General features: G+C 48.5%; 1 protein-coding gene across 3 annotated transcripts in view; it reads left to right on the top strand.

The window, feature by feature from the left end:
* FBXL16 (F-box and leucine rich repeat protein 16) overlaps positions 1 to 26,013 on the top strand; it is a 153,842-nt gene that overhangs the window by 47,507 nt on the left and 80,322 nt on the right. Inside the window, exon 3 of one of the 3 annotated variants that reach the window (XM_073558616.1) lies at positions 206 to 365. The exons of 1 other annotated variant lie outside the window; for it this stretch is intronic. In XM_073558616.1, the coding sequence (XP_073414717.1) occupies positions 206 to 365 (160 nt within the window). The remainder of the gene's footprint in view (positions 1 to 205; positions 366 to 26,013) is intronic. One more of the 3 variants, XM_073558617.1, reaches the window with a different exon arrangement.

The raw sequence follows: 26,013 nt of genomic DNA on the forward strand, positions 1-26,013 counted from the left end.
GATGTGTTGCTTGGATTTGCTAATGTTGGGCAATCTGTGACCATGTGCTCCCATCCACAGCCGCTGGGCAGGAGTTGCCTCTTCATGCATTTTGTTTGCCATAATTCGGCGTCTCAGGGTTGTCCGGGCATCTTGGTCTTCCCCATTGCGGATGTTCCCCTCCGGGTCACAGCCTAACATTACTCTACTCTTCTCCTTCTTACAGGTGGGACTATCTTCTTCCGTCAGTCATTCCCCTGTTTCGATGGGTCATGCCGGCATGGTTCAATTCCCGGTCTGTACTGTGTGATCTGCTCGGTAGGGATGTCAGCGCCGTCTCCTATCTCACCCAGGTGTGGGACACTGAGGTAGGGATCACTTATCAGGTACGTAAAGGAGACAGCGTGGGGCAACCTGAGTCCCCCAATCTTAGAGCAGACATTCTGCACATGTGAGGTCCGATGGCTGTAAACCAGTCCATCCAACGTATCTGGGACTCCGTAGTGGTGAGGTCTGAGCGCTCTTGGCCATTACTCGGTGATGACTTCGGTAAAGCTCGATGTTGGCTCTGGCTGTAATGTCGCCGATACCCAGCTTTCCCAGTCACAGTGTTATTTTATTGGGGCTCCTATTACTGTAGATCTCCTCATCCACCGGGGAAGACACCTGGATCCGGTCCAACCTGCATGCACCAGCCGAGGGGACCTCCGCGAGAAGCGAAGCAGCCGGTCTCACACCTGTCGTTCTAATGAATGGTGACACCGACACCGTAGCCCTCGTCCGATCAGCAGAGGAAGGGTTAACAGCGTGCCCTGATTATCACCAACGACCCACCACCCGTACATTTTATAGACCCTATTATTTGTCCTTAGAAGCTTCCATCCCGCGAGACCCCCCCTCGCCCCACATATGGCTATAAATAGGTTCTCCCTCCCTTCCTCCCCCCTCACTCGCTCTCTCCATCCAAGGGAGCTGTGAAAAATATCCCGTTGCCAGGCTACGACTGTTACTGGGGGAGACAGCCATTGCTAGGTGACGGCAGTTGCCGGGGTGACAGCAGAGGCCTGTCTCATCCGCAGTGCAGATGGACCAAACATGTCGTTGAGGAAGGGATGAAGATGATATCAACGTCCCCAGACCGCTCCGTGAATGTAGACAGCGCAGGAACGGGGCGGCCATGTACACATCTCATCTGTGATGAACGGCGGACCGCTGTCGCCAAATTGCGATGGACAGCGGACCCTGTGCCACCAATATGTCACGATCCCACCACCGACACGGGTTTGTCAGCGGACGGAGGGACGTGACGCACTGCCGGCACACTGCTATCACAGGCGCAGTGGGGGCTTAACTTAGTTATCCCACCACTGCCACCATGGATTTATGTATATCCCACTTTCTCGGTTACACTTTGGAACTCGCAGCTCTCCGGCGCCCCCCTTACCCTCAGGACAATCAGGGAACTGCACCTAGGATAATTAGTCGCCCGACGGGCTGCTTGCTGTGCACGGGCAACTAGACTACTGCAGTAAGGGAATTATCAATGCTGTTGCCGCAGCCCCTCATTCAGCATGTAAGACCCGTCTGTACTGCCAGCTAGCCTAGCCAGCCGCGCACACCACGCTGCCACAAGCTCCTGGTTTCTCCACTTAAGTTATAGACTTAATGGAGGGGTTTGACGCCAACCCGAACATTAGCGTAATTATCTAAAAAAGGCGCATAGTTCCTTTCCTAGAGCATGGAGACAGAGCTAAAAGATTTTATCATTTATTCCCAAAAGAATGCGGGCAGTGATTACATAGATAAAAGTTGCTATAAAGTTGAGACATTACATATGTACAAATATAAAACAAAATGGAAGAAAGAACAGAAAGTAACACTCACATGTGCGTAGTTGGTATTGGGCAGACCATGTGGCTGGGGGGAGGGGCGCTTAACCAAACGTCCCCACTCATCGGCACGTCTCTCTTGCAGGAGGACTCCAGCTGAACTGACTGGAATTTGATAGTGAATACCTATAGCCTAGGGTCTGTGACCTCACGAAATGGGCGGTCTGGTGAGGTCCAACCCCCCTTCTCTCTGTTATAGCAACTAAAAAGGTTATGATAACCATATCTTAATGGGGGAAGCTCGTATGAACTCACCAAGGGTATCATGTTTCCCAGTGTAACGAACCCAACAAGAAAACATCAAGAATGCACTAGATAGGACACTCCATTTGGGAGCAATCCATATCTCAATTTCTGGAAGTCCGAGAATCGTGAAACTTAGGGGTTTAGAAAGCTGGCTTCGTGCCCTTTGCAGAAATGTGAGTTTCATAGCTCTGTCACAAGCGAAATGCGCGTTAGGCTTCTTTTAATATTTCCTATACCTGTATTCAAGCTTCATGGTTTCAGAACAAAGCAATGCTTTCCCTTGCAGGGGGGAAGGCTGCGAGAGGAAATGGATGGTTTCAGGTTTCACAGAGCTGCACGCAGGAAGACACTGGTGTGTTTGTTGTGGGGGAAGAGGGGGGTTGCAGCTACATGACAGGCTCGTCTCCTTAGTGTGTAGCAATGGGAGATTTCTAGAAGGTTCTAGAAATATCATACTTTACTTTAACATACAGATCTTATACATTTTACATTACATCATCCATCTATGATTCTCATCCAGCCAGGGAGATGGAGAATAAATGAAGACATGAGGGTCGACGTATGTCCACCACTCCCATAGGAGTCACATAAACAGGACTTTAAGGGTTAATCCGCCCTCCGTGCAATCATTGGTGAAGATGATTAAAGATATTCCTGCAAAGAAATAAACAATAGAAAATGAGATAGAGGTTTTATGTAAATGAAAACCCCAGCAGATAAAGGAGGGGGGGATGTAACAGCATGTGAACCTCACACACTTTATAACAGTGGTCTTCCAATCCCCCCCAATGTCATCTGCCAGAAGCTAATGTCCCATAAACCACTTACAATTATGACTCGGGTGTTGGAGAGACACATACAGGTGTAAAGCACAGGAGAGGATGCTACGTGCACTGTGCAGCAGTGACATGTCGTGGGTAGTGTATAAACACATAATCTCGTGGTGCAGCAAGGAAACAATCGCCAGGCCTCGTGTACAAAAAAGTAAGAACATGCATTTATGGGCAATTCCTGGACCAAAAGTGTCATGCAATGTCCTTACTACACTCCTAAAATCATGATGCTCATTGGTGCCCCCATCTATGAATGAGCGGCAACCACTCCCGACACACTGTATTATCACCGGGGGGGTTTCAACGATTGCTCGCCCAATGACGCTGCATTAAGGGCTTCACATATCGGTATGGAGGGAAACCCCTTTAATTTCATAAATGCAATATTCCAGCCCCCAGAATCCTCTGCTGCTCCTTGGCTCAGTATCGATACAGCACTAAGCTGCACATACTTAATGACAATAACAATGGGGGGGTAAAGGGAGAGCGCGGAGCGGGAAAGCGTGTCGTGTGAGCGTGTTTCTATTTTCGTCCTGGCTCCCTCCTCCCTTCACCTTACACCAGAGAAACCTGATCAGACTCTTAAATAATTGAGCAGAAAAAGACGAAAACGTCCATGGAGAAGGCTAATACAAGGTGTCTCGCGACAGGGGGAGCAGATATGGCCACTTTACGAATGACACCGCACCACTACCATGTAAGAGGGCAGGAAAATGGTAGAAGAAAGATGTTATATAGAAGGGTCAGCCGAAACAACCAAATAAACTATCATTACTAAATCCTACATCCGCTACAAAAATAACAGGCTGACCTTTATTTACACGGTCCTCTATGTACAAGAATATAACTACTATAATACCGCCCCCTATGTACAAGAATATAACTACTATAATACTGCCCTTATGTACAAGAATATAACTACTATAATACTGCCCTTATGTACAAGAATATAACTACTATAATACTGCTCCTATGTACAAGAATATAACTACTATAATACTGCCCCCTATGTACAAGAATATAACTACTATAATACTGCCCCTATGTACAAGAATATAACTACTATAATACTGCCCCCTATGTACAGGAATATAACTACTGTAATACTGCCCCTATGTACAAGAATATAACTACTATAATACTGCCCCTATGTACAAGAATATAACTACTATAATACTGCCCCTATGTACAAGAACATAACTACTATAATACTGCCCCCTATGTACAAGAATATAACTACTATAATACTGCCCCCTATGTACAGGAATATAACTACTATAATACTGCCCCCTATGTGCAAGAATATACTATAATACTGCCCCTATATACAAGAATACAACTACTATAATACTGCCCTATATACAAGAATATAACTACTATAATACTGCCCCCTATGTACAAGAATATAACTACTATAATACTGCCCCCATGTACAAGAATATAACTACTATAATACTGCCCCTATATACAAGAATACAACTACTATAATACTGCCCTATATACAAGAATATAAATACTATAATACTGCCCCCTATGTACAAGAATATAACTACTATAATACTGCCCATATGTACAAGAATATAACTACTATAATACTGCTCCTATAAACAAGAATATAACTACTATAATACTGCCCCCTATGTACAAGAATATAGCTACTATAATAATGCCCCTATGTACAAGAATATAGCTACTATAATACTGCCCCTATGTACAAGAATATAACTACTATAATACTGCCCCTATGTACAAGAATATAGCTACTATAATACTGCCCCCTATGTACAAGAATATAACTACTATAATACTGCCCCCTATATACAAGAATATAACTACTATAATACTGCCCCTATGTACAAGAATATAACTACTATAATACCGTCCTGTGGGGCAGAATATGGTCCTTAATAGATCAGAAAGTTTATATTCTGTATGGTAATGCGGCATTATACCCCAGGATGATGTGTCTTATCATGCAGTCACATTACAGTCAGGTTTTATTGAACCCTGAGGCTCTTTATGTCGCTGTTTTGCCTTTGATGTTACATTTCATTATTGAAACAGAATGATTTCTCTCTTGTTTCATGATGACAGGGGTCGGTTCTTGCTGCGTCTTACAATATGGCAGCCGGTGCTGGGCGCATGTTGTACAGATCCCCCATGTTAGCCCCCCGCAATATAAATTATTGACGTCCCTCATCTTTTTTAGCGACCTTGAGCTTTTTTTGTTATTATTTTGCATGATATGTTTTATGCTAATTAAATTTTAATACGTGCATAGTCACAGGGAGGGGAGACGACGGTTGCATTAAAATATAAATGAGTCCGGGCTTTAATTACTGATTTTCTTGGGATAACGAGATGGAACCGTTTCATACAGCGAGGATAATCCACGTAGGGTTGTTTTATTAGAGGGTTGCTCATCCATTGCCGGAAAACATCCGACACTGCCAATGCTGTATCTTACACTGCTGACATATTGTATAGGAGCTTTAGGGTTCGGGTCAACCACAGGGACGAGCCTTTCAGAGTTTGATGTTTTCGGAAACAATTGCTGAACACCTATAAGAAAGGCGGATCTCGGATTAGGCTCACTTGGCCGGCCGCGGCTTATCTCCACGTCAAACAAAAGAATTGGCTGCTGAAATTAACAAGCCGGATCCTTCTCTACCTGTGATGAACGGCGGACCACTGCCACCAAATTGTGACGGACAGCGGACCCTGTGCCACCAATATGTCTCGATCCTACCGCTGCCACCAATATGCGATGAACAGCACGGCCGGTGCCACCAATACGCCACGGTCCCACCACTGACACTGGTATGTCAGCGGACGGAGGGACGCGGCGCACTGCCGGCACACGGCTATCACAGGCACAGTGGGGGGCTTATCTTAGTTATCCCACCGCTGGTACCATGTGACAAAAATGCAGCAAGCTAATCTTGCTCTAACAATTTATCGCAGGGGGGTATTTTGGTTGCCCCACCACTGCTAACAACCTTCCAAGAACTGCGGGGATTTATGTATATCCAACTTTCTCAGTTCCACTTTGGAACTCGCAGCTCTCCGGCGCCCCCCTTACCGTCAGGTCAGTCAGGGAACTGCACCTAGGATAATTAGTCGCTGGACGGGCTGCTTGTTGTGCACGGGCAACTAGACTACTGCAGTAAGGGAATTATCAATGCTGTGGCCTCAACCACTCATTCAGCAATATAAGACCCTTCTGTACTGCCAGCTAGCCTCGTCAGCCGCGCACACCACTCTGTCACCAGCCACGCTTTACTTAATCAAAGAGTTAAATAAGAGGGTCCGCGGCAAACCCCTGAAATTAGTAGCGATTATCTAAAAAAGGCGCATAGTTTGTTTCTTAGAGCATGGAGACAGAGCTAATAGATTTTATCATTTATTCCCAAAAGAATGCGGGCAGTGATTACATAGATAAAAGTTGCTATAAAGTTGAGACATTACATGTGTACAAATACAAATATAAAACAAAGTGGATGAAAGAACAGAAAGTAACACTTACATGTGCGTAGTTGGTATTAGGCAGACCATGTGGCTGGGGGAGGGGCGCTTAACCAAACGTCCCCACTCATCAGCACATCTGGCAGGAGGACTCCAGGGGTCCCCGGACTCGCCTGCCATACAGGAGCTCGAAGGGGGAGAACCCGGTCGAGGCCTGCGGAACTTCTCTGTAAGCGAACAGCAGGTGTGGGAGGTACCGCTCCCAGTCGCACCCTTGGGTCTCAACCAGCATGCGGAGCATCTGTTTGAGGGTACCGTTGAAGCGTTCACACAAACCATTAGTCTGTGGGTGATACGCGCTCGATACCAGGTGCTTCACCTGAATTCTCTTACAGAGAGCCTCCATTAGGCGAGACATGAATTGGGTCACTTTATCATTAAGCATCTCCCTGGGAAATGCTACCCTTGAAAAGATGGTCACCAGTGCGTCAGCCACCTTATCTGCCCTGGTTGAAGACAGAGCTACTGCCTCTGGGTACCGGGTAGCATAGTCTACCACGGTGAGAATGTATTGCTTTCCGGAGCTGCTGGGGACAGCCAGCGGGCCTACAATGTCCACCGCGATTCTCTGGAAAGGCTCCTCTATCACCGGCAAAGGAATAAGGGGAGCCTTAAGAGCAGGCCCCGCCTTACCCACTTTTTGACAGGTGTTACAGGAGCAGCAGTATTGTGTTACATCTGTCCCCATCTTGGGCCAATAGAAGTGTTGAGACAGCCGTGCCTTTGTTTTGCTGATCCCCAGGTGTCCAGCGAGTGGAATCTCATGGGCAATCCGCAACAACTCAGTTCTGAACTGTAAGGGGACGACTAGCTGTCTTTCCCTCAACCACTCCTTTTGGGGATCTCTGGGTACTGTCTCCCGGTACAACCTTCCTCGTTCCCAGAACACCCTCTCCTTATCAGACTTCAAGGTGGGCGTCTCGGCGAGACCTCTCAATTTCTCCAGACTCGCATCTGAGTGCAGAGCAGCCTGGAACTCCTTGCTGGAGGCTGCCAGAAGTGACGTCAGGGTTCCTTCCTTACTGGGACCCTCTGGAACCAGCTCTGGGGTCACCTCTGGTTCAGTCTCTCCGGTAGCAGAAGAGGGTCCAGAAGACAGGGCGCTACCTGCGATCTGGGCACTCTGACTGCGTGTGACAGCTGCTACATATGCTGTCTCCCTGGGGATTTCTACAGACCCACCAGTCGGTGCTGCTATGGGCTCTACCTCCCCATCCACCCCCAACACTTCAGGAGCAGTGCTACTTATGGGCCAGTTACCTTCCTCGGTGGCACTGGTCAGCTGCATGGCATTACCTTCCTCATGGTCCCCATGCACCTCCCCATTTCCTTGAGCACCGTTGCTTACTCCTGCCAGGGGTTCCTCAGCCATCTCACTCCGCAGAGTGACGGGGCTGAGCACTTCGGTACCTGTGGACACATCTACCGTTTCAAAGAAAAGGTTAACAGGTTCAGTCGGCACAGATACATCATCATTATCATCATTCCTAGGACAAGAATGGTTATCAGATTGCTTTGGTACATTCACATCACCATCAGCATCATTCCTGGGGAAAGAATGGTTGTTAGTTGCATCATTACTCATCAAGGCATTAGCAGGTAACACATTCAGTTTCCCATCATCATCATCAACACCAGGGTTAACGTTACCCTTATTATCAGAAGGGGAAGGGTGTCAGGGACATAGTATGCAACCATCCTCCCCAATTCAGTCCCCAATAACACATCAGTGCGCAGGTTTTCAGACACTCCCACTTCCCTCACCTCGCTCCCAGCACCCCAATCAAGAAATATCCGGGCCACTGGCAAGGGACAGCGGGTACCCCAGATCCCGGTGACAGTCAGGGTTTTCCCCTCAACAAACTCTTCAGGGGTCGCCAGTCAAGGACGGATGAGGGTTCGTTCAGCCCCGGTGTCCTTGAGGCCTGTAGCAAGACGGGCCCCCACCTGGACGGGTTGAACGTTGTCGTCAATCCTCCCAACCACACCTCCCACCAAAAGAACAGAGGCGTTGGGCCCGGGGGCCTTGGCTGGGGGGTTCTTCGGCTTTTCCGGAAAGGTGGAACGGAGGTGACCAGTCCGATCGCAGTTGTAACACTTGCGACTGTCAGTCATAGGCCTGGCGCTGGCAACAGGGACAGGGCCTCCGGAGAGACGGCTAGCTGGGGCACTGGGGTTGGTTGCAGGCTTACCCCCTCTCCAGCTGGTGGTGACGGGCCCCCGCGTCTCTGGCTTCGGTTGGCCTCATAGTTGTCGGCGATCTGCGCCGCTTTGTCCGCATTCGCTGGTTCGCGGTCCAGGATGAACTGTCGGACCTCAGCTGGGCAAAGATGCAGGAGCTGGTCTTTCAACATCAGGTCCCGTAGCTGCTCAAAGGAATCAATGGACAGTCCATGGATCCACTGGTCAAAGTGGGTCCTGAGTCCTTGCACCACATCACTATGCGCCTTTTTTAGATAATCGCCACTAATTTGGGGTTTGTCACGGACCCTCTTAATTAACTCTGTGATTAAGTAAAACGTGGCTGGTGGCAGCGTGGTGTGTACAGTTGGTTGGGCTAGCTGGTAGTACAGATGGGTCTTACATGCTGAAAGAGGGGCTGCGGCCAAAGCATTGATAATTCCCTCACTGCAGTAGCCTAATTGTCCATGCGCAACAAGCAGCCCGTCCGGCGACTAATTATCCTAGGTGCAGTTCCCTGAGCGACCTGAGAGTAAGGGGGGCGCCGGAGAGCTGCGAGTTCCAAAGTGGAAGAGAAAGTGGGATATACATAAATCCCCGCAGTTCTTGGAAGGTTGTTAGCAGTGGTGGGGCATCCAAAATACTCCCCTGCGGTAAATTGTTAGAGCGAGATTAGCTTGCTGTGTTTTGATCACATGGTGACAGTGGTGGAATAACTAAGATAAGCCCCCACTGTGCCTGTGATAGCCGTGTGTCGGCAGTGCGTCGCGTCCCTCCGTCCGCTGACATACCCGTGTCAGTGGTGGGATCGTGACGTATTGGTGGCACAGGGTCCGCTGTCCGTCACAATTTGGTGGCAGCGGTCTGCTGTTTGCCTCACCCCCTATGAATAGGAATATAACTGTGATGGTGTGATATGCTATGTGGATGTCATTTTTTGTATATTCCTATTTTTCTATTTCAGTTATTTTCACAGTGTTTTTCTTATTACATTGTAAGTCTACAGCCTCACTGTATCTGTCTCTTGATGACCCCCCTGTAGTGCATTAATCCCTAAGGCCCTTTGTTCTCCTCTGGGGGGCCTGGAAACCGCCCCAACTTGTTTGACTTTCCCTGGATAAGGAAGGGGGTGGAGACAGAACAGGAGCTGGGCAAGTCAGTTCCGGTGTAGACAGGATCGTGTACAGACAGCACTTCAGAGAGAGAAGGACACATTTTATCCTCTGGTGCTAGAGTTTTGGAATCTCGTTTCCCTCGACATTTTATCCCGATACTGGACTGCATCCTTATTCTGGACTATCTTATCCTTTGTGTGGTGGACTGAATGTGGACCTTTTCGTATTTTTGCCTGAATAAAGGTCTTGGAATTGTTCACTCTTCGCTTGCTCTGTTGATTGCGTGATACCAGAGAAGGACCCAGTGACAACTGGTGGCAGCAGTGGGATCAACAGAGCGTAACCCAATGGAGAACCACCCACAGAGTGAGTACAGAAATTGGACTGTATGCAGTTTACAGTAGCGAGCCAGAGACCTGGGCCTGAACTACCAGGGACTGACTAAAGAGGCCTTAATCGATCTACTGGTGGGCGCTAGCCCGGCCACCTCCTCCCAGATGTCTGAAGGACGAGCACTGGAGACAGGGATCCCCATCCAGAAAAGCCAGTGGTTGGTGTGGTACGAAGAAGAGATGGCGGTTCTGGGCCCCGGCGTCTCTCGGGAGTACAAGGAGGAGGCTGCCCACCGGGCACAGCGCAGACAGGAAGCAATGGAACTTGAAAAAGGGAGTAACGCAATGTGGAGTGTAACCCCAACAATCCGGGAGCCTGTACGGATCACCCGGACAGAGTTTAAGCCATTTGATGAGGCTTCTGGAGATGTGGAGGGGTTCTTCAAAGACTTTGAGCAGCAGTGTGCTGTGATGGAGGTGCCCCACTCTAGCTGGATGCGTTTGTTAGTGGGACTCCTGAACGAAAGCATGGCGGAGGCTTACCGAACCATTGATGCACTGCAGAATCGGGATTATAACATTGTAAAGCGGACTATCCTGGATTACCATGCTATCACCCCTGACTCATATAGAGCCAAGTTCCGAGACCTCCCATGCACCACGGGGGGATTGTTTAGATGTCCGAGGCATGTCGGAGATGGCTGGAAGCAGAAAACGTTTTTACTGTGGAAGATGTTATACAGGCGTTCCTTATAGAACAATTTCTTGCCAAGTGCCCTGCAGAGGTACGGGAATGGGTCCGGGAGTGCATGCCGTGTACCGTGGATAGAGCTGCAGCCCTGGCCGATGAAGCCCTTACTATCCGGCCGCAATGGAGGAGGCTTCTGGAAAATGAACCACGGCCTGCTCCCGCGCCCCTTCCCCCTCCAATTATATCTGCCCTTCCACCTAGTCGCAAGCCGATGACAATCACGCCTCACAATCCTAGGCCCCAACAGTTCCGACCACGACCTGGGGGTATCACAGAGAGGAGGTGTTATGGGTGTGGGCAACCTGGACATTTGCAGTCTGGCTGTCCCTCCAGGATTCGGAGGGAGCCCCACGCAGCCCCGCCTCGTCCAGTGCATCTTGTACATTCCACCACACCTGAGGAAGAGCTACCACCACCCCCACCAGAGTGGACCACCGACCACGGCACCATAGATACCCCTCCTGGAGTGTACGGACTCCGGCCTCTGTCCTTTAGCTACTCAGAGCAACGGCAACGCCACCTGCAGGATGTCTTTATTGATGGATACAAAGTGTCAGGATTTAGAGACACGGGGGCATTCTTGACTATCGGTGACCCCCGTGTGGTTCGACCCGAGGCAATTTACCAGGGTCCGGGAATTCCCATTGTCCTGGCGGGGGGTGCCCGCAAATATATACAGCGAGCTTCTGTGTGTTTGGATTATGGTTGTGGAGAAAAACTGTGTTGGAATGGAGTTATGGGAGGACTTCCTGCAGATATCCTCCTTGGGAACGACATTGGGGAGTTACAGTGCCAATTTGTTGGAGCAGTCACCCGACTACAGGCCCTTCAAGCACTACGTCATCCGGACCCCACCGGGGAGCAACCACCACGAACCGCATCAGAGTCGGTAAGCAATACTTTCTCTGCTACTAAATTGGGAGAGTCTTGGGACAGAGAGGAGTTTAGGAGAGAAATAGAGGGTGACACTACCTTAGCAGCCCTTAGGCGAAAGGCAGAAACTGGGCACATGGGAGATAATGGGGATGGCTTCACTTGAGAAAACGGACTGTATTATCGTGTAACAAAGGGCAGTGACCAGGGCAGCCCTGATGCAACGACCAGGCAACTCATTGTCCCTCAGAAGTACAGGGCACAGCTAACTTCAACTGGCCCATGACATCCCCTTGGCTGGGTGTGATGGTGTGATATGCTATATGGATATCATTTTGTGTATATTGCTATTTCACTGATTTGCATAGTGTTAATCTTGATGCCTTGTATGTCTGCAGCCTGACTTTTATCTATGACTCTTGATGACCCCCTGTAGTGTCATAATCCCCCAGGCACCTTTTGTCAAGTCTGGGAGGCCTGAAAACCGCCAAACCGGTTTGACTCTCCCTGGACATAATGAGGGGGCTGGGGAGGACAGGGGCTGGGCAAGTCAGTTGCTGTGTGCAGAGCATGGTGTGAAGACAGGACTTCGGAGAGAAAGAAGAATATATGGAACATGTTATCACTGTCAGCTGGATTTTGGACTCTCATCTCCCTGGACATGTTATACTGTTACTGAACTGCATTCTTATTCTGGACTATCTTATCCTTTGTGTGGAGAACTGAATATGGAAACTTTTCGTATTTTTGCCTGAATAAAGGTCTTGGAATTGTTCACTCTTCGCTTGCTCTGTTGATTGTGTGATACCAGAGAAGGACCCCGTGACACTGGGCATCAAGGGAGAAATAGGACTGAAAAGAGACTCACCCAAAGTTTTTACTGGCAGGGCATCTCGCAGTCGGTAGCCCATTATTGCCGCACCTGCGATGTGTGCCAGCGAATGCGGCATCCAGGAGCTCGACATAAGGTACCCCTGCAATCCCTGCCCATAATTGAGGAACCATTTCAACGTGTAGCCGTCGACATCATAGGTCCTCTGGCCCACCCCAGCAGGTCGGGGAAAAAATATATCCTGACCGTGGTGGACTATGCCACTAGGTATCCTGAAGCTGTGGCCCTGTCCAGTATTACAGCAGTAAAGGTAGCCGAGGCCCTTGTTACCATCTTTACCCGGGTAGGGTTTCCTAGTGAAATATTGTCGGATCAAGGCACTCAGTTCATGTCAGATCTGGTCCAGTCCCTATGGCGTACCTGTGGTGTTCGAGCCATTCGCACCACCCCATACCACCCGCAGACCAACGGACTATGTGAACGCTTTAATGGAACCCTAAAAAATATGCTGAGGGCTTTTGTTGACGTTGAAAAAGACTGGGAAAAGTACCTGCCACATCTCCTCTTCGCCTATTGGGAGGGTCCCCAAGAGTCCACAGGGTTCTCTCCCTTCGAACTACAGTTTAGCCGGAAGGTCCATGGGCCTCTCACTCTTCTGAAAGAACATTTGGAGGGAGACATCTCAGATACCGGAATGCCCATCGTTCCCTATGTTCTAGAGCTCAGAGACGTCTCGCCCCGCTAGCTACCTTCGTTAAAGAACATCAGCGAATGGCCCAATCCAGACAAAAAACCTGGTATGACCGTAATGCCAGGAACCGGGAATTAATGGAAGGACAGCAAGTGCTCATGATTACTGCTTCCCCTGCCAACAAGCTTCAAGCAGCGTGGGAAGGCCCTTATCAGGTTGTCAAGAAAATTAATGACACTATGTTATTGCCTTGGACTCTAGTGGTCGACGACAGAAAACCGTCCACATTAACATGCTGAAAGACTACCACGACCAATCTCTGCCTGTTCTAGCTGTCTGCCACCCCCCTAGTGATACCAACGACGACGAGTATCTCCCAGATCTCCTCCAGGTTGCCCAAGCAGGAGGATCACTGGAACAAGTTCCCCTGGGCTCCGATTTATCGGATATACAAAAGGACCATATTGTCGCCGTACTAAGGCCGAGGGCTGCTGCTTTCTCCTCAAAGCCGGGGAAGAATACGCTCACCAGTCACCATGTGGAAACCCCCAGACAACGCCCCATCCAGCAGGCTGCCTACCGGGTTCCAGAGGCTGTTCGAGGCATGATAAAGAACGAACTGGAGGAGATGAAACAGCTGGGAGTTACTCAGCCATCTCACAGTTCTTGGGCATCTCCTGTCGTCCTGGTCCCCAAGAAGGATGGTACAACACAATTCTGCGTTGATTACAGACGACTAAATGATGCCACCAAGAGTGATGCTTATCCCATGCCCAGGATTGATGATCTATTGGATCGTCTGGCCAGTGCCCAATTTGTGACCACGTTAGGCTTGAGCAAGGCGTACTGGCAGATACCCCTAACGGAGGACGCTCGGGAGCGCTCAGCCTTCATTACTCCATTTGGGCTTTATGAGTTCCTGGGAATGCCCTTTGGGATGAAAACTGCCCCCGCTACTTTCCAGAGACTGGTGGATCGACTGCTACAACAATGTCAGGACTTTGCCTGTGCTTACTTAGACGACATCGCCATTTTTAGCACAACCTTTGAGGAACATCTTAAACACTTGGGCATAGTGCTGGACTGTATCCTTACTGCAGGACTGACCATAATAAGTGTCAAATAGGGATGGCTGAGGTGCAGTACCTCGGGCATAGAGTAGGGGGTGGGACACTAAGGCCTGAGCCTGCCAAGGTGGAAGCCATTAGCAACTGGTGTAAACCCCAGACTAAAAAGCAGGTACTTGCATTTTTAGGAACTGCTGGTTACTATCGCAAATTTGTTTCTAACTTCAGCACCTTGGCCAAGCCCCTAACCGACCTGACCCGCAAGAACATGCCTAGACATGTGACGTGGACGACGGCATGCGAGGATGCCTTTTCAGCGTTAAAGACTGCCCTCGTCACTGCTCCTGTCTTGGCTGCCCCAGATAACAAACGCAGGTTCCTCGTGCAGACAGATGCATCCACCTTTGGGATTGGGGCAGTACTTAGCCAAGTGAACGCCACCGGAGGAGAACATCCTGTTGCTTTTGCCAGTCGGAAACTACTGGATCGGGAAGTTGCCCCTATGTACAAGAAAATAACTACTATAATACTGCCCCTATGTACAAGAATATAACTACTATAATACTGCCCCCTATGTACAAGAATATAGCTACTATAATACTGCCCCTATGTACAAGAATATAACTACTATAATACTGCCCCTATGTACAAGAATATAATTACTATAATACTGCCCCTATATACAAGAATATAACTACTATAATACTGCCCCTGTATACAAGAATATAACTACTATAATACTGCTCCTATGTACAAGAATATAACTACTATAATACTGCCCCCAATGTACAAGAATATAACTACTATAATACTGCCCCTATGTACAAGAATATAACTACTATAATACTGCCCCTATATACAAGAATATAACTACCATAATACTGCCCCTGTATACAAGAATATAACTACTATAATACTGCCCCCAATGTACAAGAATATAACTACTATAATACTGCCCCTATGTGCAAGAATATAACTACTATAATACTGACCCTATGTACAAGAATATAACTACTATAATACTGCTCCTATGTACAAGAATATAACTACTATAATACTGCCTCCTAGCTGTGAGGTTGTGTGTTTGTAGCTCTCCTGATATCTGGAGCAATCCCAGGGGGAGGCCACCCTGGGCGGGGTAACTCCCCAAGCAAGGCCCAGGCTTCCAGGCCTACACTTGGAAGTAACGCTCAAGTTGTGTCTAAGGCGGATGCAAGTCCCAAAGTTGTTTCTGAGGGAAAGAAAGCTCAGAATGGAAGTAGCAGCAGCAAGAAAGATGAAGCTGTGAAAGTGCAAAAAGTAACAGAACAAGGAAAAGCCATGGCTGTGGGTAAGAAAGTTCCAGTTAAGCAGTCGGCCAGCCAAGGCAAACAGAGTGAAGGACAACTAGGAGAAATCCAAAAGAAATCTACTGGTGAGAAGCTGAATGGAGGAAAGCAGCCTGCAGCTCAGGAGGTGCCATCACCATCTTCAGGTGTGCAGCTGACTCCCAGCAGACAGAGGAGAACCTCACTGGAGAGACAGACGCTCCAGGAGAACCTGCAGCAGAAGCATGTGGTGGCCAGCATGGCGAGCTCTGGGCGCACAAGGTCGCAGTCAGGTGGCAGCAGTAAAAGTGCTGTGGAGCCTGGAACCACGAAACCAGCGTTGGTGAAAGTTAAGGAGACGTCTGGTTTCAAGCATCCAGGGACATTGCTGAAAGCAGGATCCCAGGAGGAGACGCCATGTGCACCTGAGCTTCAGGTCGCAGAGGAGATCCCAGGACTGGTCAAGAGGCTCGGTGAGTTACAACACCACAAAGACTTGCTGCAGAAACAGATAGAAATGGGCTATAATGTAAAGGCTGCTAATCCTGGTGGAGATCACACCTTTTGTGATCAGACTCTGAACATGCTTGGTATACAGCTGGCAAAAGTGGTGACGGACATGGACTGTGTCCTAGAGAAGATGGGGCCCCTGGCAGAAACTTATAGGAACCAGGAACTGTTTATGGCACACAAGCAGGACTCTGCAGGTTCCAGCTCAGACATTGTCCCAGGTGAGCCCCAGAAGCCGGTGCGGCCAGTGCTGCAGCCTGCAAGTTTCTGCTTCCCAAAGGGTCAAATACTGCAGCCGCAGCAGCCTGCGGCAGACCCCAAGCAGCAGCATGTTATGCAGATTCCAGCAGGTGTACCACAAGTCCCAGAATGCCCAGCAGAGCAGCCTGCAGCAGATTCCAAGCAGCAGCATGGACTGCACTTTCCAGCATAGGGACTACAAGTCTCAGAATGCCAAGCACAACAGTTGGGCAGTGGACATGTGCTGGTCATTACTGATGGTGCCCAGCAGGGCTCTGATGCTGGGGATAACCGCACTATATCTGGGGGGTTGGGGGCTTGGGGGAGCACAGTATCCTTGGTGGACGCTGCACAGTCTGATAATGACATTGATGCTGATAACAATGTGCATGATAATGTCTGTGATTTCCCCCCCTTTAATTTCAAGCACACAAGGTGTGGCTGCCCCTCCTGCTGCAGACCTTCACCCCATCAGTCAACCCAATGTGACCCCGCACGGTCCCCCCAGTAACGCCTGGAGTTGTGGTGCTCCGTCCTTTACCTCTGGTACCAATTATACAGGCCAGGCGTTTAAACGGAGAAACGTTGTGCGTTTCCGGCACAGAGGTGCCAAGGAGGACCTGCCAGACAGGAGGTTTGTCGTCAGGGAGCTCTTGTGCCACCAGATGGGGTTTGTGCCAGTCAGCATCCTGGCAGTGATTAATCTTCCAGACAGGCAGGGCTATGATGTCAGCTTTAAGCTCATGTCTGACCTGGACAGATTCTGGTCTAGTTTCCCCAAGTTTAGAGACACGGAGGGCTGGAGTAAGTTCAGCTTTATTCCTATCTCTAAGCCAGATACTGTCACTGTAAATGTCATCTTCTGGAATGAGTCTGTTCCCCCGCAGGACATTGTGGTGTGGCTCCGGAGGCATTGTGACCTGGTCTCGGACCTCACCAAAAGCAGAGACAGCGATGGTATCTGGACGGGAGGGTGGCGGGTTTTGGTGAAACTGCGCCAATGCAATAACATCACGGCCCATTTACCCAACTCCTTCTTTATTGGGAGGGAGAGGAGTGTGTGTTTCTATCCTGGGCAGCCTCGTAAGTGCTTTAAATGTGGCAAGGCAGGTCACCTGGCAAATACCTGTACTGTGGTGAAGTGCAGCCTGTGTGGGGAGGTCGGCCATCTAGCTGCAGCCTGCCAGAACATCAGGTGCAACCTCTGTGGGAAGATCGGTCACCCTCACAGGGACTGTCCAGACGCCTGGCACAATATCTGTAAGGACTTTCCTGACGAGGACTTGGTGGCAGGGGCAGAGATTCTGGAGGAGGCAGCTTTACTGTCAGGGGAAATACTGTCCAGACCAGAGGTCCACCAGGGGTCTACTCAGCTAACACCAGAGCAGCAGGGTTCAGAGAGAGAACAGGGGAGTATGGAGGTTGTACCTCAGGGGCAGCGGTCACAGGAAGGCATTACTTCAGTGCTACCATCTGTGTCTGACGAGTATAGCAATAATCAGAAAAGGAAGAAAAAGGACAAGGCCTCCCGTAAACCTGAGGGGTATGACACTGGCCAAGGAGCCGGGAAGAAATTCCAGAGTTCTGCAGGTGTAATGGTCGTATCTAACAGGTTTGATGTTCTGTCTGAGTCTGACGGCGATTTTGAAGATGACCTTAAGAGAATTGACGCAGAGTGTGATAGGGACGTAGAGGACTGTCCTCCTCCAAAGCGGAAGCCCTTACCTGAGGGCACTCGAGTACAGTCTGAGATGGAGACCGGTGGTGAACAGAATAACTCCGACTCAGATCTGTGACGCTGTCAACCAGATAATGTCCAAACTCAGATAGGGAAAATCATTAGGAGAAATTAGGAAATGTTAAGATAGAGAAGGATGAGTCACTGGGTAGGAACATGATGAGCTCTGTTTGCAAAGTAGTTTTTTTTTTTTTCTCTCTCCTCAAACTAGGAGTATGGACTCTAAGTTAATTTGATATGTATAAACTGGATATGTAATGAATGTATGTACAATCCTAGTGAATTCAGTTTTGTATTATTGGAGGAATGTTATTTGTATTTGTTTGGTTTTTACAATAAAAATTGCCCCTATGTACAAGAATATAACTACTATAATACTGCCCCTATGTACAAGAATATAACTTCTATAATACTGCCCCTATGTACAAGAATATAACTACTATAATACTGCTCCTATGTACAAGAATATAACTACTATAATACTGCCCCTATATACAAGAATATAACTACTATAATACTGCCCCTATGTACAAGAATATAACTACTATAATACTGCTCCCTATGTACAAGAATATAACTACTATAATACTGCCCCTATGTAGAAGAATATAACTACTATAATACTGTCCCTATGTACAAGAATATAACTACTATAATACTGCCCCTATGTAGAAGAATATAACTACTATAATACTGCCCCCTATGTACAAGAATATAGCTACTATAATACTGCCCCTATGTACAAGAATATAACTACTATAATACTGCCCCCTATGTACAAGAATATAACTACTATAATACTGCCCCTATGTACAAGAATAGAACTACTATAATACTGCCCCTATGTACAAGAATAGAACTACTATAATACTGCCCCTATGTACAAGAATAGAACTACTATAATACTGCCCCCTATGTACAAGAATACAACTACTATAATACTGCTCCCTATGTACAAGAATACAACTACTATAATACTGCTCCTATGTACAAGAATATAACTACTATAATACTGCTCCTATGTACAAGAATATAACTACTATAATACTGCTCCTATGTACAAGAATATAACTACTATAATACTGCTCCTATGTACAAGAATATAACTACTATAATACTGCTCCTATGTACAAGAATATAACTGCTATAATACTGCTCCTATGTACAAGAATACAACTACTATAATACTGCTCCTATGTACAAGAATATAACTACTATAATACTGCCCCCTATATACAAGAATATAACTACTATAATACTGCCCCCTATATACAAGAATATAACTACTATAATACTGCCCCTATGTACAGGAATATAACTACTATAATACTGCTCCTATGTACAAGAATATAACTACTATAATACTGCCCCTATGTACAAGAATATAACTACTATAATACTGCCCCCTATATACAAGAATATAACTACTATAATACTGCTCCTATGTACAAGAATATAACTACTATTATACAGCCCCTATGTACAAGAATATAACTACTATAATACTGCCTCCTAGCTGTGAGGTTGTGTGTCAGTGGTTCTCCTCATGTCTGGAGCAATCCCGGGGAGGGGCCACCCTGGGCGGGGAAGCTCCCCTGACAAGGCCCAGGCTTCCCGGCCTACACTGGGACTAGCCTCCCAGGCTTCTACTAATGGGAATGTTAATCCCAAAGCCACTATGAGTCCAGTGAATGCAGCGAGTCAAAGCTGCAGCAGTTCAGTGAAGGAGGAAAAGGTTGTGACTAAAGTTTTGGGAGGAAAACCTCCAGTTCCAGGAAAGAAGCCAGAAGGCAATGTGTCAGTGAGTGATGGAAACCAGCAGAATGTGAAGTCTTGTAGCTCCCCAGTCAGTAAGCAGCTCCTGCCAGGTGCACAGGTGAGATCAGCCCCAGCTGTGCAGATCACCTCTCCTGCTCCCAGGCAGAGACGGACGTCTTTGGAAAGGCAAACAATGCAGGAGAACCTACAGCAGCATGGCAGTATGGCGTCGTCAGGACGCACACGGTCACAGTCAGGTGGCAGCGATAAACCTGCTGCGGAGCCTGCATCCAGCCAAGGGGCCACAAAACCATCCGTGGTGGACCCGCACAAGACTGTCTTCAAAACCCCTGTACCCGTGGTCAAGACTAAGCCTGTGGGGCCGGCAAGTGCACCCGAGCTGCAGCTAGCGGATGAGATACCGGGACTTGTCCGAAAACTGGGTGAGTTACAGCAGCAAAAAAAAGCGCTGCAAATGGAGGTAGACTTCATCTATAACCTGAAGACCACTAATCCTGCCAGTAATGACGCGTATGACCTGAGACTGAACACACTGGGTGTACAGCTGGCGAGTGTTGTGCAGGACACTGAGTCTGTGCTGGAGCGCATGGGGCCCCTGGCAGAGACCTACAGGAACCGCGAGCGGTTCGCCTCCTATAAACAGGACTGTGCTGTAGAGGCCAGGACCCCTGATGTTCACGACGGGACCCCCCAGCAGCGGACACGGCCAGTGTTACAGGCTGCCCGCTTCTGCTTCCAGGAGGGAAAACAACTGCAGCAGCAGGCAGCTCAGTGTGAACAGGAGCATACACTTCAGACTCCAGCAGAGGCACCACAGGTCCCAGAATGCCCCACACAGGAGCAGGACAGTGTATGTGAGACTGTTTGTGCTGATGAGGCTGAAGCACAGACTGTGGCTGGTGATGCTGTGCCCATGGGGTCGGGGGTTGGAGGGGTTTCACATTCTGTAATGGACGTTGCACTGTCTGATGATAATGATGCTGCTCATGATAATGTGCATGATATGTGTGATTATCCCCCTTTGCCATCCAGTCCACAAGGTGTGATAGCCCCCCCTGCTGCAGGCCCTCTCCCTGTCAGTCAGCCCAGTGTGACCCGGCAGGTGCCCCCCAGGAATGCCTGGAGCCGCAGCGCCCCATCCTTCACTTCCAGCGCCAGGTATACCGGCCAGACATTCAAACGCATTAATGTGGTGCGGTTTAAATACATAGGTGCCAAGGAGGATCTGCCACAACGCAGGTATGTGGTGAGAGAGCTGCTCTGCGGCCAGATGGGGTTTGTAGCAAAGGAAATACTGGCAGTGTCTAATCTTCAGGACAGGCAGGGCTACGAGGTCAGCTTCAAGCTCATGTCTGACCTGGATAGATTCTGGGCCAATTACCCCAAGTTCAGAGATGCTGAGGGCTGGAATGTTTGTGTTGGTTCCTATCTCCAGGCCGGACACTGTCACAGTGAATATCACGTTCTGGAATGAGGCCGTTCCTCCACAGGACATCGAGGTGTGGCTCCGGAGACACTGTGACCTCGTCTCTGGACTCACCAAGGTCAGAGATGAGGATGGTATCTGGACAATGGGGTGGCAGGTCTTGGTAAAATTGCGGCAATGTGATAACATCACTGACCACTTACCCAACTCCTTCATTGGGAGGGAGAAGGGAAGGTGTTAATATCCCGGGCAACCCAGAAAGTGCTTCAAATGTGGTGGGAAAGGTCATCTGGCTAACGCCTGTACTGTGGTGAAGTGCAGTCTGTGTGGGGCAATCGGCCATGTCGCTGCAGACTGCCGGGACGTCAGGTGCAACCTCTGTGGTAGGATGGGCCACCCTCACAGGGACTGTCCAGACGCCTGGCACAACATCTGCAGAGTCTCCCCTGATGAGTTAGTGATGGCAGGGGCAGAGGCTCAGGAGGATGAGGATGTGGTGGCAGGGACACATGAGGAGGAGTGTTTAATGTCAGGAGAGATGTTGACCAGCTCAGATGTCCACTAAGAGTCCACTCAGGCAGCACCAGAGAAGCAGGGTGCAGAGGGGAACATGGAGGTCGTCCATCAGGTCCAGCAGCCTCAGATAGCCCCCCCTTCAGCATCGCTGTCTGTATCTGATGACTGGAGCATTAATAATAATAAAAGGAAGAAAAAGAACACATCCTCCCGTAAACCTGAGGCAGAATATGACACTGGTCAAATTGCTAGTAAGAAGGTTCAGAATTCTGCAGGAGTGATGGTCGTGTCCAACAAGTATGGAGTTTTATCTGACTCCAATGGTGACGATTATGAGGAAGAGTTGAGGAAAGTTGATGCTGAGTGTGACAGGGACATAGAGGACCATCCCCCGCCAAAGCGGAAGCCCTTATCTATGGTCCCTCAGGTAGAGTCTGACATGGACACCAGTGGTGGACAGAACATCTCTGACTCATGATGATGGCTGTTACTCTGCTCCTTCTATATTGTGTTGTGATGGCGGGGTTCTCATTGACAGTGACCTCGAGCAATGTGAATAGCATTAAGCTGAGGAGAACTAGACACGCGGTGTATGAACATCTCAAATATCTGGACACAGATGTCATCTTCCTGCAGGAGACACGACTGACATCTCTGGGGCTTATGAGAGAGGCTGAGAGGGAATGGCGGTCCGGTCCTTCTTTCTGGTCACTGGCTGTGGAGCCTTAAGCCGGGGTCGCTGTCCTTTTTAACACCAATGATGTGACTGTGCATAGGATGACGGAGGTGGTCATGGGAAGATGTCTGGTCCTAGAAGTCACTATCCATGGGAGGCGACTCCGGCTTATTAACATCTATGGGCCACAGACAGTGACTGACAGAATCCAGCTGTTTAATGACGTCAAGCCTTACCTTTTCACTTCTCTTCCAGTGGTGATGGCAGGGGACTTTAATGCCATAATGACATCAGGTGACAGCTCCTCAGGCAGGGCAGTGACCAGGGACGGTAAAGTCCTACATAACGTCATAATGCAGGCAGGACTGACTAACGTTTTCACACAGAGTGGGCGACAGCCAAAATTCACATATTCATGTTCCAACAGGAGCAGTAGAATAGATTTTGCTTTTGTCAGTCCTACTGAGGCTGTCGGCGCCCTGAGTGAGAAGGTCGTCCCTTACTCTGATCACCTCGCCTTGTGCTTCTCTTTGGGTTCCTCTAACCGTCCGGACATTGGTAGGGGGTTGTGGAAGCTCAATTCCAGTCTCCTGGATGATGCCTATGTTCAGAGCCGTGTTCACTCCCTTATCCAGCTTCATCTAGACAGGGTTGACTTCTATGACAACATGACCGACTGGTGGGAGGACGTCAAGGAGGATATTAGATCCCTCTTAAAGAGACTGTCAGTTAATAAAGGGAGGAATAAGTACAGCCAGTACCTGAAGCTGCGCAAAGAATTGGAGTCACTGTATTCGGCGGGCGGGGATGACAAAGTGAAGATCGACCGGCTGAAATCTGAGATAAAGCAGTATCAGGTAGCAGGTATACCTCCCTGGTTCTTGAACGGGATTATGGGTCCTTAGGGGCCCCTGATCCCTTTGAGAATTGCAGGGAGAGGGTGGCCAAAAAAATGGTCACGGGTCTCACCGACTCCCAGGGTGTATTGCAGGATTCACGGGAGGGTATCCTGGAGGTGGTGAGATCTTACTATGCTGACTTGTTTCAGAGGAAAGTTTTGGATAAAGATAAGATGACTCAATTCTTGGAGGCAACTCCAGTGCCTGATACTAATGATCTGGACTTCTCTCCTTTGACAGCAGAAATAACGGTGGAGGAAGTTAAGGAGGCCATTGATAAGTTGCATCTGAAGAAGGCACCAGGTCCAGATGGTATAACGGCAGAATTTTATAAGAAATTCAGAGACCTCCTGGCTCCAATTCTCGTGGATGTGTATAGAAATTGTCTAGAAAATCACCTGATGCCTCAATCCATGAGAGTGTCCTCGTTAATTCTGCTGTCTAAAGGTAAAGAGCCGAGCGACATCAAGAACTGGAGGCCGATTGCCCTCTTGAATGTGGACAGGAAGATTCTAGCAAAGATCCTATTTTCTAGATTAGTCTGTTTGTCCCCGGCACTGTTGGCAGGCTCTCAGTTTGGCACAGTAAAAGGGCGGAACATCTCTGGAGCAGTCATCTCGATACGAGAGATGTTTGAGAGATGTAAAGCTCTGCGGTGTGGGAGATATGTTGTTAGTCTGGACCAGGCTAAAGCCTTTGACAGGGTTGATCACGACTATCTGTGGGCCACTTTGTCAAAGTACGGTATTCCGGGACAATTTGTGGATTGGCTGAAGACGTTGTACAGAGAGGCGGTGAGCTTTCCTCTGATTAATGGTTGGCAGGGTGACACTTTTGAAGTTGGGGCGGGGGTGAGACAGGGCTGCCCAATGAGTCCGCTCCTGTATGTTTTTGCCCTAGACCCGTTTCTGAGGTCACTGCAGGAGTGCGATTTTCAGGGGGCGCCGGTCCCCCACTGCCCGCCTCTGAATGTTGTTGCCTATGCGGACGATGTGACGCTGGTGATCTCCAATCCTCGTGAGGTGCAGATGTTATCTGCGTCCATCAGAAGCGACTCAGAGGCCTCCGGGTCTCTTGTCAACCTTGAAAAGAGTCAAGCTCTGTGGACATTAGATACTGAGCCCAGCTTTGATCTGCCGCAGTTTTCCAAAGCCTCCACCCATATTAAGATCCTAGGGGTTAAATTTGGGAGGGATGATAATGCCACGCTAAATTGGGAGGAGAAATTGGAAACCGGAAATGCAAAGGTTCAGCGATGGAAGAACTGGAGGCTGACCTACAGAGAAAGGGTCACAATGTTGAAGACGTACCTGGTCCCCGTTTTCTTGTATGTCTCTGTCGCTTTCCCTTTGCCAGAATCTTTCTCAGCGAGGCTCTTCAGCCTGTTCTTCCAGCTCTTGTGGGGGAATAGGTTGAACCTAATAAAGAGGGGAATAACGTACCTACGGCGGAGAGAGGGTGGGCTGGATATGTTGAATCCAAGGGTTTTCTTTGACTCCTTGTTTCTAAAGGTGAATTTTGGGAACATGGACTCAAACAGTAGCTCCCTGTGGGTAAATAGTATCAGGTACTGGATATTGCCTTTTGCAGAATCTTGGGTGCGAGGCGGCAGTCTCAAGAGGAGGAGATGGACAGTTGACCACCTCCCCCAGTATCTGGACTATGGACTGAAGTGTTTTAGGAGGTGGGGACTGGAGAGGTCTTACATTGAGAGCAATACCAGAAGAGACCTGTATTCTCGTGTATGTAGGACTTTCTTCTACTCTCCACTGGCCCTGAGAGATTGTGTCACCACCACCCTGCAGGAAAGCCTTAGGTTCCTAAACGGGAAACGGTTTCCTCCTAAACTGTTTGATGTCACTTGGCTTTCACTGCATAGTCGGCTCTTTGTCAGAGGGAACCTGAAACATCTGTGTGTCTCTGATCGGAAGTGTCCCCTTGGTTGTCAGCAGGAGGAGACTATGGAGCACTTTATATGTGATTGCTGGGGAGGGAGGAAGATCTGGGAGGAAGTGTCAGCTAATCTAAAAATCCCCAGACTGCGGACCCTAAAGTATCCCGACATAATCTATGGTGTCCCCTCCACTGTTAGTAACATCAACAGAGAGACGATGTACATTATAATCAGTGTCATCATATACTATCACTGGCACATGAGAACCCGGGTGTCACTGCACAATGAGCTGTTCGATCACACCGCTGCCGCCAATCAGGTTATGTCAGAACTCCGGTGGATAAAATCACTGGAAGTTGGAAGGAGTCCGAGAAACACAACGTTATGGAGGAACGTAAAATTCAGTTAGAAAATATGATAAAGTTAGAAAAAAAAAAAAATTCTTTTTCTATCCCCAGGTGTGGACACTTTAATTTATTTATGAATATGATCTGATTATGTAATGCTGTGTATATATTACCTAAGTGGTTTGTGTTTTGTTATGCTGGATGATTTTTGTTTTATTATAATTGTATTTATGTTTGGTTTATAATAAAAATTGCCCCTATGTACAAGAATATAACTACTATAATACTGCTCCTATGTGCAAGAATATAACTACTATAATACTGCTCCTATGTACAAGAATATAACTACTATAATACTGCCCCCTAT

The sequence above is a fragment of the Dendrobates tinctorius genome, unplaced genomic scaffold (assembly GCF_039654945.1).
Source record: "Dendrobates tinctorius isolate UK_male_01 unplaced genomic scaffold, ASM3965494v1 ptg000257l, whole genome shotgun sequence".
NCBI lineage: Eukaryota > Metazoa > Chordata > Amphibia > Anura > Dendrobatidae > Dendrobates > Dendrobates tinctorius.